At 44.1% G+C, this 13743-nt stretch overlaps 2 protein-coding genes across 2 annotated transcripts in view; both read left to right on the forward strand.

Annotated features, from left to right (window-relative positions):
- LOC137437039 (uncharacterized) overlaps positions 1–13743 on the forward strand; it is a 37337-nt gene that overhangs the window by 12709 nt on the left and 10885 nt on the right. Inside the window, exons 5-7 of the mRNA XM_078786979.1 lie at positions 367–417; positions 758–862; positions 4926–5039. Of these exons, the coding sequence (XP_078643105.1) occupies positions 367–417; positions 758–862; positions 4926–5039 (270 nt within the window). The remainder of the gene's footprint in view (positions 1–366; positions 418–757; positions 863–4925; positions 5040–13743) is intronic.
- Positions 6205–8955, forward strand: LOC144894326 (uncharacterized). The gene is made up of 2 exons (XM_078786978.1): positions 6205–6912; positions 7002–8955. The coding sequence occupies exons 1-2, from the start codon at positions 6817–6819 to the stop codon at positions 8565–8567; spliced, it is 1662 nt and encodes a 553-aa protein (XP_078643104.1). The 5' UTR covers positions 6205–6816; the 3' UTR covers positions 8568–8955.

Genomic DNA, 13743 nt, shown 5'->3' on the forward strand with positions numbered 1-13743 from the left:
GCCGCATTCCCTTGGGAACCTGTCGTTAAAAGGGACCCCAAATGCAATTTAATTTCTTTCAGAAAACTATTCAAAATCATTAATCACGGTATAATTTGAAGGGTATTTATTTATTTTGCCAATCATAAAGTGTCAAAAATGCCCTTGAGTGTCGATTTTCGATTTTGCCAGTAACGTCACGTAATCTCACCTTCGTCCAAATGGCTTATTGCAAAGAGAAACAATGTATTCTGAGCTCGGATTCCGATAATGATTCCTCTGTCATTACTCATTAGCAACTGATGGTTCTCAGAATATTGAAACATATCAGTGGGATTTTTCAGAAACTATTGGAGACAGCTCTCTTCTTTTCTCTGATTTGTACAGAAATGTTGGAGAACATTAAAGTGGAGCCTGGAATGGCATTGGACATTCAAGGTAAGGAAACTTTGTTTGATATTGTTGATGTGTTTTGGAGGAGTAAATGAGTTCACTGCATTTCCATAGCAGATAAACCTGAGATCTTCAGTAATGGGGATGACCTGGGACGGTCCTGTTCATGTTAACTAGTGGCCGATGCTTGTGTTTACGGCTGTGATCAATGAAAGCTGTTTTGGGTAATTTGACCTCTTGTACCAAGATTGTTGTAGGAATTATTGTTTTGCTAGATATATGCTATGCCTGTTTTATTCAGTCACTCAGCTTTTGTAGAGCTTTGCACCCTTGTGAATATTCCATCGATGATGTTGCACACCCATTTGGCTGTCATGGGATGTAGATCCGGAACTTGCTTCTGCTTTTGGAGAGGCCTTGGGTGGCCTAACCAATGAACTAACCCAGCGTGCTATCCTCGGGTTTGGAAGTTCTGTGCACCAAGTGTCAAGTAAGGCTAGTTAAGTTATCTTCATGCAGATGATGAACTTGGGAAAAAATTTGTACCGATAGACGGGGGCGTTTGTATCAGGCAGTGTTAAAATCCTGTATTGCTATCCCTGCAATATCTACAGTGCATTCAGAAAGTATTCAGACCCCTTCACTTTTTTCACATTTTGTTATGTTGCAGCCTTACTGAAATCGTTTAAATTCATTTTTTCCCTCATCAATCTACACTCAATACCCCATAATGACAAAGAGAAAACAGGATTTTAGAAAGTTTTGCAAATTTATTAAAAAGAAAAAACTGAAATATCACATTGACATAAGTATTCAGACCCTTTGCTATGAGACTTGAGGGAAAAAATGAATTTAAACGATTTCAGCATAAGGCTGCAACGTAACAAAATGTGAAAAAAGTGAAGGGGTCTGAATACTTTCTGAATACAACAACAACAGGCATTTAAAAAGGCCATTTTCCCTGCAAGAGCGGGGGTTAGCCTTGTGGTCCCCATGACAATGTTCTCCATTTTGCCCTATTTTCTGCATCTCCCCTTGTTAACCCCCTGGCCCGCATTTCTTCTTTGACCATCTTTAGCCAAGTCTTTCTCGGTCTTCCCAGTCCTCTACTTCCTTCCACATTCATTTTCATCACTCTTCTCAACCAGTCACTTTCATCCTTCCTCAACACATGACCAAACCATCTCAAACTGTTTCTCTTCACAGCATCCATCACATGCTCCATTCCCATCATCTTTCGCAATTCATCATTTGGCTTCCTCTCTCTCAACAATACTCCACACATCCACCGAACCATTCACATTTCCACCCTTTCCACCCTTTCCAGCCTTCGTTGCTGCTCTACGTTCATTACCCATGTCTCGCTCCCATAAATCATAACACTTCTCACACATGCAGCATACACCTTTCCCTTCAGCTTCAACGACACTCCCCTCCTCGTCAGCACGCCACTCAGTTCCCGAAACTTCTTCCATGCACATCTCACTCCAGCAACCGTTGCCGAGTCTGATCCACCTTCTCCATTCAGCATGTCTCCTAGGTAACAAAATGTTTTCACACCTTCCAGCTTCATGCCGTCTCCAAGATCCAACTCAACATTTCCTCCATCTGCAGCTCCCTCTGTGCACACCTTACACTTGAATGTAGCTGCCACACTGGTTAATGACCCTCTCAAACCACTACATTGTTGATGAACCCACTCAGCGCACATTGTACAATGAATTGAGTTCACTCCGACACCCTTCCTGCACATAGCACATGGCCACTTCCCAGTTCTTTCCACCTCACCACATGCTTTACCACTTGCCATCACCTTTGTTTTTCCGATATTCACCTTCAGACCTTTCGTCTCCATACATTCCTTCCACTTGTTCATCTTCTCCTTCAGTCCATCCATACTTTCTGCAATCAACACCAGATCATCTGCATACAACAACTCCCACGGTAAACCCTCCTTTACGTTCCGAGCCAGCACCTCCATCACAGCTACAAATAGTAGTGGACTTAGTACCGACCCCTGATGCACTCCCACCTTCACCTCAAATTCACCACTGTTCCCATCCTTCGTCCTTACAGCTGTGCACGCTCTTTTGTACATTGCCATCACTACTCTGATCAACCATTCCTCCACTCCTAACTTCCTCAATGCCCATGTCACTACTTCACGTGGAACCCTATCGAATGCTTTCTCCAGATCAACAAACCCAAGAAACAACTTCTTCCTCTTCTCCATGTACTTCTCCTGCAACTGCCTCACAATAAAAAGCGCGTCTGTCGTTCCTCTTCCTGGCATAAATCCAAACTGCATTTCGTCAATCTTCACTTTCTTCCTTATCCTCCTCTCCAACACCCTTTCCAATACCTTCATTCCATGCTCCAATAACTTTATCGCTCGATACGAGCCACAGTCCAGAGGGTCACCTTTCCCCTTGTATAGCGGGAGGAGGGTACTCAGTTCCCAAGCCACTGGAACGCGGCCTTCTTTCACCACCAGATTGTAGATTTCTGTCATTCTCTTCACACCCCCAATTTCCCGCTGCCTTCAACATATCTCCCACAACTCCCGTCGGCCCTCCCGCTTTTCTACTCTTCATTGCTTTAATCGCTTCCTCAACTTCCTTCTCGGTTATCTTCTCTGCCTATCCTAAAACTGGGTTACTCTCTATGTTGCCATCCCATTCATTCTCTGCATTCAACAGTATTTCCATATATCTCTTCCATCTTCCTTTAATTCCATCTGGGTCCAAAAAGGTTTGTCCCACTTCATCCTTCAAGCAACTCACCCCATCACATCACACCTCTCTTTCGCTATCTGCTTTGCCATCCTGAATACCGCTCTCTGACCCTCTTCCAAATCCAAGCGTTCTCCGAACATTTTCCGACATGCCTCCTGCGCCGTTGCTACCTCTTTCTTTGCAGCCTTCTTGGCTACCTTATAACTTTCATGCTCTTCCTTTTCTGCCCCCGTACCCTTTGCCTTCTGCCACTCCTTGAACTTCTTCCTCTTCTCGTCAATCTTCTTTCCAACTTCATCATCCCACCACCATGTTTCCGAGTGCCTCGGTGGTCCTTTTCTCCATCCACATACCTCACCAACGGCTCCCAACAGACTATCTTTCATTGACATCCAACCACTTTCAAGCTCAACCACATCATCCTCTACCATACTCAGCCTCTCTTTTAATGCCCCCCTCACTGTCACCTCTTTCAACCTCCACACCTTCATTCTCGGTTGGTACTTCACCCGCCGAGCTCTCCTCGCACCTTTCAACCTTATGTCGCAGACAACCAAGTGGTGCTGTGAAACATCCTCCCCCGGGATCACCTTTGTGTCCCGGAGGTGCCCCCTATCTCGCCTACGCACCATCAGGTAGTCAACGGTTGTCGTCGACCCACCTGACGTGTATGTAACAAGCTTATTATCCTCTTTCTGGAACTGAGTATGACAAATCAACAAATCAGCTCCATCAGCAAACTCCAAAATCCTTTCACCTTCTCCATTTCTCACACCATATCCGTAACCCCCATGAACTCCCTCAAAACCGTCCATACTACTTCCCACATGTCCATTTAGGTCTCCTCCTACCACAACAACTTCCTTATCTTTCACGTTTTCCATCAGCTTCTCTATTGCACACCAGAACCTGTCCTTCTCTTCATCGCTCCGACCAACCTGCGGAGCATATCCCGAGATGACGTTCACCAAGAGCTTTCCAATCATCATTTTCACCATCATCAACCTTTCACTCACTCTCATCACGCTCACCACACTGTCTACAAACTCCTCAGAAAACAGGACACCAACACCATTCATGCCTTCTGGGCACCCTTGCCACACAAACTTGTATTTCTGTCCCTGCCTACCCTTCACCATTCTCACATGTCACACCACTTCCCTTCCATCTCGTCTCCTGCACACAACATATGTCCACTCTTCTTCTGACCAATACTTCCACCACTTCTCCTGATCTCCCTGTCATTGTCCCTACATTCCACGTCCCAAACCTCAGAAACCGATCTCCACGTCGGGCATCAGACTTTTCGTCGTCATAAATGGAGTGATTTCCACCCTTGCTTCGATCGGGTTCCCCACCTTGAGTTTTGACGAGAGGGAGTGAGGTCCCCCACGGGGTACTTCGGGCTGTACCCTGCCCATATCTCGTTGTAATTGTCATGGTTCTCTTTTTGAGGCAATGTTTTTATGGCCGGATGCCCTTCCTGACGCCAACCCTTTTAGTCGCCTCTTACGACACGCAGGGATACGGTGTACCTATTCTAAACCGGGGTACACACCGGGGTACTGAATGCACTGTACTAACGAGTTGGAGCACTAACGAGGCATGGCAGGGTTCGCCCCCAATGTATTGAGCTTTGAAGCCGGCATCCCTGAAGTTTAGGGATCCACCATGTATGCTCGTTGCGATCAACCGTGCATTTCTCTTTCAATTTTTTTCCCCCGATATAATTTTTGCCAGAAGAATCTAATGCAAATTATATTTTGCCCCTGTGGGTAAATTGAACTGACACTGGTTATTTCCTTTGTCGCCATGTAGGTGATGTGTTTTCTGGACAAGGAAATGGCCAGCAGGCTGTTTGTCATTTGGATGTGGAGGCCTCAAGTTTGACGGCGATGGCCAGGATGGGCAACGAGCTTGAGCCTCAACTTGGTAACGGTTTTGGGGAACTTCCCCTGGTTCCCTCTGAATCCTCCCCCATGGAGCATGGGTGTTTAAGACAACAAGGCAAGCGACCCATAGGAAGGCCCAGAAAAGATGAACAGTTTGTCTTTCAAGATACACGTAACTGGCCTTTATTATGCACGGTGTGCGGCAAGGGATTTGGATGTCGCTCTTCTTTGATAGTACACATGAGGAGTCATACAGGAGAGAAGCCTTACCCTTGTAAATACTGCGGAAGAGCCTTCACTAGTTCTTCGAACCTTGCGGCACATGAGAGGCGCCACGTGAGCGGAAAGATGTTCATTTGCAGGGATTGCGGGAAAAGCTTTCGTACAAAATCTCAGTTGGCCGTGCACTGCAAGTGCCATTTTGGCGAAAAACATTTTCACGTGAAGCAGCGCAGCAGGGGGTTCCCAACAAAGTCTACTATGGCCGAGCATAAGATGCACGCTCCAAAAACCCTCAATATGTGTTTCATTTGTGGGAAACGTGTGCGCTGCCCATCAGCACTTTCTGTTCACATGCGCTGTCACACAGGGGAAAGGCCTTATCAGTGTAAGCTCTGTGGAAGGTCTTTCACCTTGAAGTCAAATCTCAAACGGCATCACGACCTTCATTGCAAGCCAAAGTAAGGATTACGAATCGGAGCGAATGAATCTGTTATGGAGTGTGTATGTGAGAATGAATCATGGCAAACGGTTAGCTTTCATCTGTTTCAAATCTTAGATGGAAGATTTTGAGTAAGGGGTATGTATGCAAGCATCGGGTGGGGTGTAAGCTAGGGTGCATCAAACGCCCTTAGGTTCTTGGATTTTAATGTCTATTCTCTCAAATGTTACACTTGTTGGTAGAAGTATGTATGCAAAAAATAAATGAAATCAGAGGTGGTCCTGGGTGGCCACCGGCCACTTTTATATATTTAGGGCCATTTTCGGGGCCGCACTATGTAAAAATGTTTGATTTTGTTATTTTACACCCAAACCTAGTCATGTTTGGTATCAAATTGAAGGTCTTGATGAGAGGAATACAAATATAACAATTTTATGCAAAAAACGATGGTTTGATAATTAGTTTGTATTTTTACATGAATGAAATCGGAGGTCTAATCGTGGGTCCCATACTAGTAGTCTAATAATATCCTTTATTTTCTTTCAGATGGCAGATAAGAAGACCAGATTAGCAAGTGCCATTTTTGGTCTTGGCAATGCTTTTACAGAAGCAGATGGTACATTGACAGGAGTCCGCCTCCCAACTTGCCGGCAGGTTCTTCGATGCGTGATGTGGTACATCCAGAAAGAAATATGTGAAGGCAAACAAACTCAGCCACTGAAATGGAAATCTGCCAGCATCGTCCTTATCCAGCTGAAAAAATTCTACACTAAAGCAAATATTCCTATGCTTTCAGACCATCAATGCTGCAAACTAATACTTGACCTTCTTAATGACAATAACAAATTGCGTCAAATACCTGTTTCTCGCCGAGAATCTCCAAGCACTTTGGCTAAGTTGCAAACCATGAATGAACGTCTTGATAAGACCTTTGGTGTATGGACAAAAGATGCAATGACAAACATTAAGAATGAGGAAGATAGAGTATTTTTAGAGTCAATGAAATCTGACAGAGTAGCCTCATTTGGTGGTGTTGACAAGAAGAAAGTTGATAAAGATCATAGAAAAGAAAAACGCCTCTTAGCGGAAGCTTCAAGACGAGAACGTCATGAATCATCCAGTGTACAAGAGATGACAATTAGTTCTGTATGCTCTGATGATAGTGACTCTGCAGATAGCTTGGAAGAAACTGAAGAAGAGGCGATTCCAGAGTTTCAAAGGAAGCGTAGTCACCACAGATCAACATATGCAGGTACATCTGCCTTTATTCCTCATGATATTCTGAAAAGACATTCAGTTGTGTCTGTTGCTACTCGACTAAACATAACTCCTGTTCAACAGGTTGCGCTCACCAAAGCTGTAATTCAAGAGGCAGGAGGTGATCCACGTCGTGTGGCCAAGTCGTACTCAACTGCTGATAAGGCTCGACGATCAATAACAAGTGCTATCGCCAAAGATATTCAAGAAAATTGGATCGCCCCAACAGCTGCAACACTTCACTGGGATGGCAAGCAGATACCAACGCTCACAAACAAGAATGTCAAGGAAGAAAGATTGCCAGTGTTGGTTGGGAATGCCACTGATGTAAAGCTACTGGGGGTGGCTAGATATCCTCCTGGAAGTGATAGGTCATCAGGTGACATCATTGCCGAGCACACTTACACGTATCTACATTCATGGAAGTGCAAACAATCAGTTGTCAACTTATGTTTTGACACAACAGCATCAAACACTGGACACGTTACAGCTGCCTGTGTTACCATTCAATCAAAACTGGACCGTGCTCTTCTGTGGTGTGCATGTCGCCATCATGTTGGAGAGGTAATCCTGGATCATGTGTTTGACGTTCTCAAAATTGAGGCATCAAAGTCTCCAGAAGTATCTTTGTTCCAAAAATTCCAGAAGAATTGGGAACGCATATCGCATGCAAAGAATGAAAGTTTAACCAAAATTGACATTTCCATGTACAATGACTATGCACAACAGCTGCTTTTATCCTGCAAAAACAAGGTTTTAAGCACAATCCGCACAAGCGCTTCATACTGTAGGGAAGACTACAAGGAAATGGCACAACTCTGCCAGGTAGTCCTCGATGATGATGTCACAAAACAAGGAACACTCCACAGACCAGGGGCCATGCATAAAGCAAGGTGGATGTCAAAGATTCTTTATTCCATCAAAATATGCCTACTTGAAGAGCAAATTTCTCTACTACCTCGAGGAACTGTAACAACACAACATCAACAGAAAAAACTGAAGGAGTTTGTTGTTTTTGTTGTTTATATTTATTGTGATTGGTGGCTCATATGTCAGTCTGCTTCAAATGCCCCATGGTTTGATTTGTGCTTTTACAAGACTCTGCTCAACTATAAAGCTGTCAACTCAACCATTTCAGTCAGCGCTGTGAAAGCCTTTGATAGACATTTGTGGTATTTAACCCCAGAACTGGTTGTTTTGGCACTGTTCAGCAATGCAATTCCTCAAAAGGATCGTCGTGCCCTTGCAGATGTGTTACTGGCCATACAACCAGATGAAATGCCAAGCACTCCAAAACACCGCTACGGTTCTGGATATGGCAAACCGTCATTTCCAAAAATTACAGAAGCGACAACCCTGGCTGATCTTGTGAACGAGGACTCGTGGTTTACAGTAAACCTTCTTCACCTAGATATGACCTTCCTAACAGAGGATGTTGACACTTGGCAGAACAATGAGCACTTCAAGGCAGCCAAGTCCATTGTGGATGGGCTTAATGTTGTGAATGACCCTGCGGAGAGAGCAGTAAAGCTCGCAACTGATTTTGTCTCAACTGCAAGAAGAGAAGACCACTTCCAAAATCTTCTTCAAGTGGTTGAATGTGACCGCAAAGCGAGGCCAAATTTGCGGAAACGAGCAAAGTTGGAGTAGTGACATTGGCGTTGTGCTTAATACATTTTCAAACTTTTAATCAATGAAAGTACAATACTACAACACTGTACTACAACTTTGTAATATGAAGAACGATTTTGGTTAATTTTACATTGACATGTAAGGTTGTTTTAACTGTTTGATATTAGGCATTTAGTAAAAGTAGGACTTTACTTTTGTATATAGGTATAATGGTTAATTTTACATTATCTTGTAGTTAATTTTACATTATCTTGTAAAGTAGTTTAGCTGTGGCCCTAAATGGCCCTAAATATATAAAAGTGGCCGGTGGCCACCCAGGACCACCTCTGATTTCATCTATTTTTTGCATACATACTTCTACCAACAAGTGTAACATTTGAGGGAATAGACATTAAAATACAACAACTTTTTGAAAATCATGGGGCGTTTGATGCACCCTAGTGTAAGCGAGTCAAAAAGATAAGTGAGGATATAGGGAATTGGTGAATGAATGAATGAATGATCGTTTTTAAGGCCATTTTCCCCACTAGAGCGGAGGTTAGCCTTGCAGGCCCCATGACAATCATGGTTCCCTGTTTGAGGCAATGTTTTTATGGCCGGATACCCTTCCTAACGCCAACCCTTAGTCGCCTCTTACGATGCGCAGGGATACGGTGTACCTATTCTAAACCGGGGTACACACCGGGAAATATAGGAAATATAGGGAATTGGTGAAGAGAAGAAAAACAGAAATGGAGATCGAGATATGCCAGAACTACACGAATCATTGCATTTCCACTCGTGTTTATGTTTTGTATCCCACTGATAGGCCGGATCTGGATTCGGACCTGAACCAAAAGCTAATCGGCTTGTTCTTGTCACCTAACCAACTCTTCCACCAAGTTTAGTCATAACTCGTCCATAACGTTTGTTAATATCATGTTATATTTCGCTTTTCGCCCGATCTCTCAATGGTGAAGAATCGCTTGATAAATTAAATAATTCTCATATCCGAATCCATATTCAGATCTTCACTAAAATCTAATTGATTAGTCCTTGTCACACACACACAACCTCTCCACCTCGTCCAAATCTGTCCATAACTTTTTGAGATATCGTGCTATGTATCGGTTTTAGCCTTATCTCCCAATGGTGAAGAATCACTTTTTAAATTCTCGAATCCAGATATTCACTAAAATCTAATCGATTCATCCTTGTCACACACCCAACCTGTCCACCAGATTTCGTCCAAATCCGTCTGCAACTTATTGAGATATCCTGCTCACAGACAGACAGACAAACAAACAGGAGTGAACACATAACCTCTGTCTGCTTTCGGCAGTGTAGTGGAGGTAATTAATCGATCCTTACCCCCTCATTACCAATGCCCTCTCCTGGTAGGTTGACAATGCCGTTTTGTTCATATATTGTAGAGCTCCATTCACGGCTGTGAAACGTTTTAATTAAAAAAATGCAGGTAAATATTGTGACAGTTACCTTACCAATACAATCTCCTGTGATAAAACTTCATTCAGTACTGATAACAGAGCAATTCTTTATCAAAACACTTGTTTATTTATCTTGGTTTTTTGGTGGGGGGTGGGGGGGGTTTCCATGGTGGCCATTGTGGAGCTTCGTAGGGCATGTCATGAAATTCCCAATGTCGGTTCTACGATGAAGAGGTACGATGTGCCGGAGAGCTTGCTCTTGTTAAGGGGAGTAGACTTTTGGACAAATTCTTCATCAAATCCAGGCAAAAAATAATTTCTTTGAAATTATAAAAACTTGATTTGAAGGACTTTGTTTGAGTGTGTGCGCACGTGCGTGTATAGTTTTTCGCATAATTGACCAGCTTTTGCAATTAAATTAGGCGCAGACTTAAAGTAAGGTGCCGTCTTGTAAGCATGCAAAGTTTCACATAAATATCTGCATTAGATATTGTTGCCTGTATGGGAGGCACATCCAACCATGTACACACAGGGCGTTCCTAGGATAACTGAATCGTAATCGAGCAAATTCATCCGCTAGCATGAAGTTCTGTGTGACACAACTACACCGATCACACTTGAACCAACAGTTGCTGCTACCCGATGCTTCGCGTTTGCAGAACATGACGACATCTTCACGCCAATATTCGCAATTTTCAGGAAAAAAACGCTATTAAGTTGCTAATGGGGCACAAGGCACAAATATTGATGGAAAACGACAGAGAACACACCACTGATCAGTTGTATATAAATACCTGCTCCACTGCGGCTATAGACATGTATGAACAAGGAAACTGCTGGGAATGGTGGAAGAATAAACAAAATAAAGAAAGATACTTTCCAGCAAAGAGGAAATAACTGGGGATATATGGCAAGATTTTGAGTTGAGTTGTTTTGCGCAGGTCATGGTGGGGTTGTCGTGGTTGTCGTGTAAACAGATGCACCGCTCCTCTCGTGCCACCACCGATTGCTCAGGTTCCATTCTCTCTCCAGCTGTTCAGGCTGGGCACTCCTGTGGCAATCTCACTCCGAACTGTGCTCCATAGAACTCTACTGCCACTATGTAGAAACCTCTCTCTCTCCCTCAGGGGCACATGCAGATTGTGTCTATTCTATCCCAGCCACCACTCACCATCCACACCCTTTTGCACCTATCATGTGGTTCAACTTGCATCTTCAGTCCATGCTTCTCAAATGCCTTCTTCACTCTGCCAGTACTTCCTGCATCTCCTGCCTGCTCTATGCCACAACAGCCAGATCATCCGCATACAACATCATCCCCAGAATATCTTTCATATTTACCCTCCTGCTTACCAGCTCCATCACCATGATGAACATTAGTGGGCCGAGAGAGATTGCTTTCCTCAACGTGATGTTCACACTGAACTCCGACATCCCAGGACCAACCAAAACTCTTCCCTTCGTTCCTTGGACATCCCTTCCACCAACCTCACTTTTGCTTCTGGCACTCCCATCCATCTCAGTGTCACCATCACCATCTCTCTCATGACAGCATCCTAGGTCTTCTCCAGGTCCACAAATCCCAATGCCATTTCACTTTGCAACTTCAACCTCTTCTCCACCAACTCTTTCAGTATGAACATCCCATCCGTCATCCCCCTACCCTTCCTAAACCCCTGTTGCTCTTGCCCGATCTCCATCTCCACACTGTTCCTTATCCTCCCATCCAGAATCCTCACCAGTATCTTTATGACATGACTTAGTAGTATAATGCCTCTGTACTTCACTCGATATCGAGTATTGCCCTTCATTTTCCATATCGGCACAATTAGCAACAACAACAACATGCATTTTAAGGCCATTTTCCCTGCTCGAGCGGGGGTTAGCCTTACGGTCCCCATGACAATCTTCTCCATCTTGTCCTATTTTCTGCATCTCTCCTTGTTAACCCCCTTGCCCGCATTTCTTCTTCCACAATCTTTGGCCAAGTCTTTCTCGGTCTTCCCCGTCCTCTACTTCCTTCTACATTCATTTCCATCACTCTTCTCAACCATCTCAACCATCCATCCATCGGCACAATTAGCCCTGTCCTCTAATCTCTTTCAGAATCCAACCCTCTCACATACATGCATTCAACCTGCCTCTTCATCCAACTGACTCCAACTTCTCCCACAGCAATGAGCATCTCTATACACACCTCATCAATGCCTAACGCTCACCCTCTTTAATGCGGCCCGTACCTCTTCCTCTGTGATCTCCACTTTCCCCTCTACATAACACGGAAGCACCAGCTCGCTGTTGCTTCCTCCCCCGGCTCAACTGCTCCTTGAAATGTCCTTCCCCTGCCTTCAATACTGCCCCGCTCTCTGTCAATAGTCCCCCACCAATATCTTTAATCACTACTCCCCTCCCCCCACCCCTTCATGTCCTTACTATCCTCATCCCTGTCATGAGACAATAAATGGATCATCTTCCCACCATCCTCTTCCAACTTGTACACTTCCTTGCCTTATCTCCTTGCTGCTTATTTATTTTGCCCATATGTCTCTTCCTCACACAAGCCAGGTCTCTCCCGATCCCCTACACCTGGGCAGAGTCACCTGCTCTGGCTGTCACGCCCATTGGGCCGTCGCCTATAAAGATAAATGTCGATGGCACATTATGCCACCATGGCTGACACACACTGGCCATACAGATGTGAGAAGCTCTCATGAGAAGGTCTCACCTACTAGCCCCACCTACTACATGAGGTGTTCACGCCCACATTTTACGAGGTCTACCCTATCTATAAATTCTCTGGAAAAAACTCTGAAAAAGTTGAAAAGCTTGGTCCATGAACCGTGATCCCTTACGGAAGAGGAGGTGGATACTTTGGGTCCTGGGAGGTCTCCGTTACACCTCCTGAAACCCGCAAAAATACACACACGTGTACACACACACACACACACACACATATATATATATATATATATATATATATATATATACACACACACACATATACACACACACACACACATGTGTCATCCATCCGATTAATATTAGATATTCATGGTACTTATCCCATCGAATCTGTGTACAACAACAACAACAGGCATTTTAAGGCCATTTTCCCTGCAAGAGCGGGGGTTAGCCTTGCGGTCCCCAAGACAATCTTCTCCATTTTGCCCTATTTTCTGCATCTCCCCTTGTTAACCCACTTGCCCGCATTTCTTCTTCGACCATCTTTAGCCAAGTCTTTCTTGGTCTACCCCGTCCTCTACTTCCTTCTACATTCTACATCTACTTCCATCGAATCTGTGTGAAGGTACGAATATCTTGTTTCATAACAGATTATATGTGTATGACACACAGTTGGTGCAATTTTTGATGCCTTTTCTACAGACATCGTCGCAATTCACCCTTTCCATGGAGGACGCCATTGATGGATAAATATAGTGCTTGTTGTGAGAATACTGGCTGATGATTGGCTGGGTGTCAATACTACTACGCCGTGCGACAAACTCACTGCCCCGCAAGCGGATACGGTATAAGAAAATAGTGCTAATTATTAACGGCAAATACTTGGTGTTGGAGGACAAAATTCATGATGCAAACTTTTTATATTGATGAGAAAATATGTTTCTGAAATGTATTCAAGCGAAGATAAGTTGCATCCTTTTGATGGAATGAAACTGAACGAAAGCTCAGACCTGCTCATGGCCTATAAGGCCAACCCATTCCTTGCCACCAGCTCTCGGCCTTCTCCTTTCCTTGTGCCCCAGTCA

Source organism: Myxine glutinosa, chromosome 11 (genome assembly GCF_964187855.1).
Source record: "Myxine glutinosa chromosome 11, kmMyxGlut1.1, whole genome shotgun sequence".
Lineage (NCBI taxonomy): Eukaryota > Metazoa > Chordata > Myxini > Myxiniformes > Myxinidae > Myxine > Myxine glutinosa.

Excerpts from the sequence above, each read along its gene's own strand:
- LOC144894326 (XM_078786978.1), top strand. The coding sequence starts at position 6,817 with ATGATAGTGACTCTGCAGATAGCTTGGAAGAAACTGAAGAAGAGGCGA. Across the intron at positions 6,913-7,001 it reads CCACAGATCAACATATGCAG|GTTGCGCTCACCAAAGCTGT; the intron begins GTACATCTGCCT and ends CCTGTTCAACAG.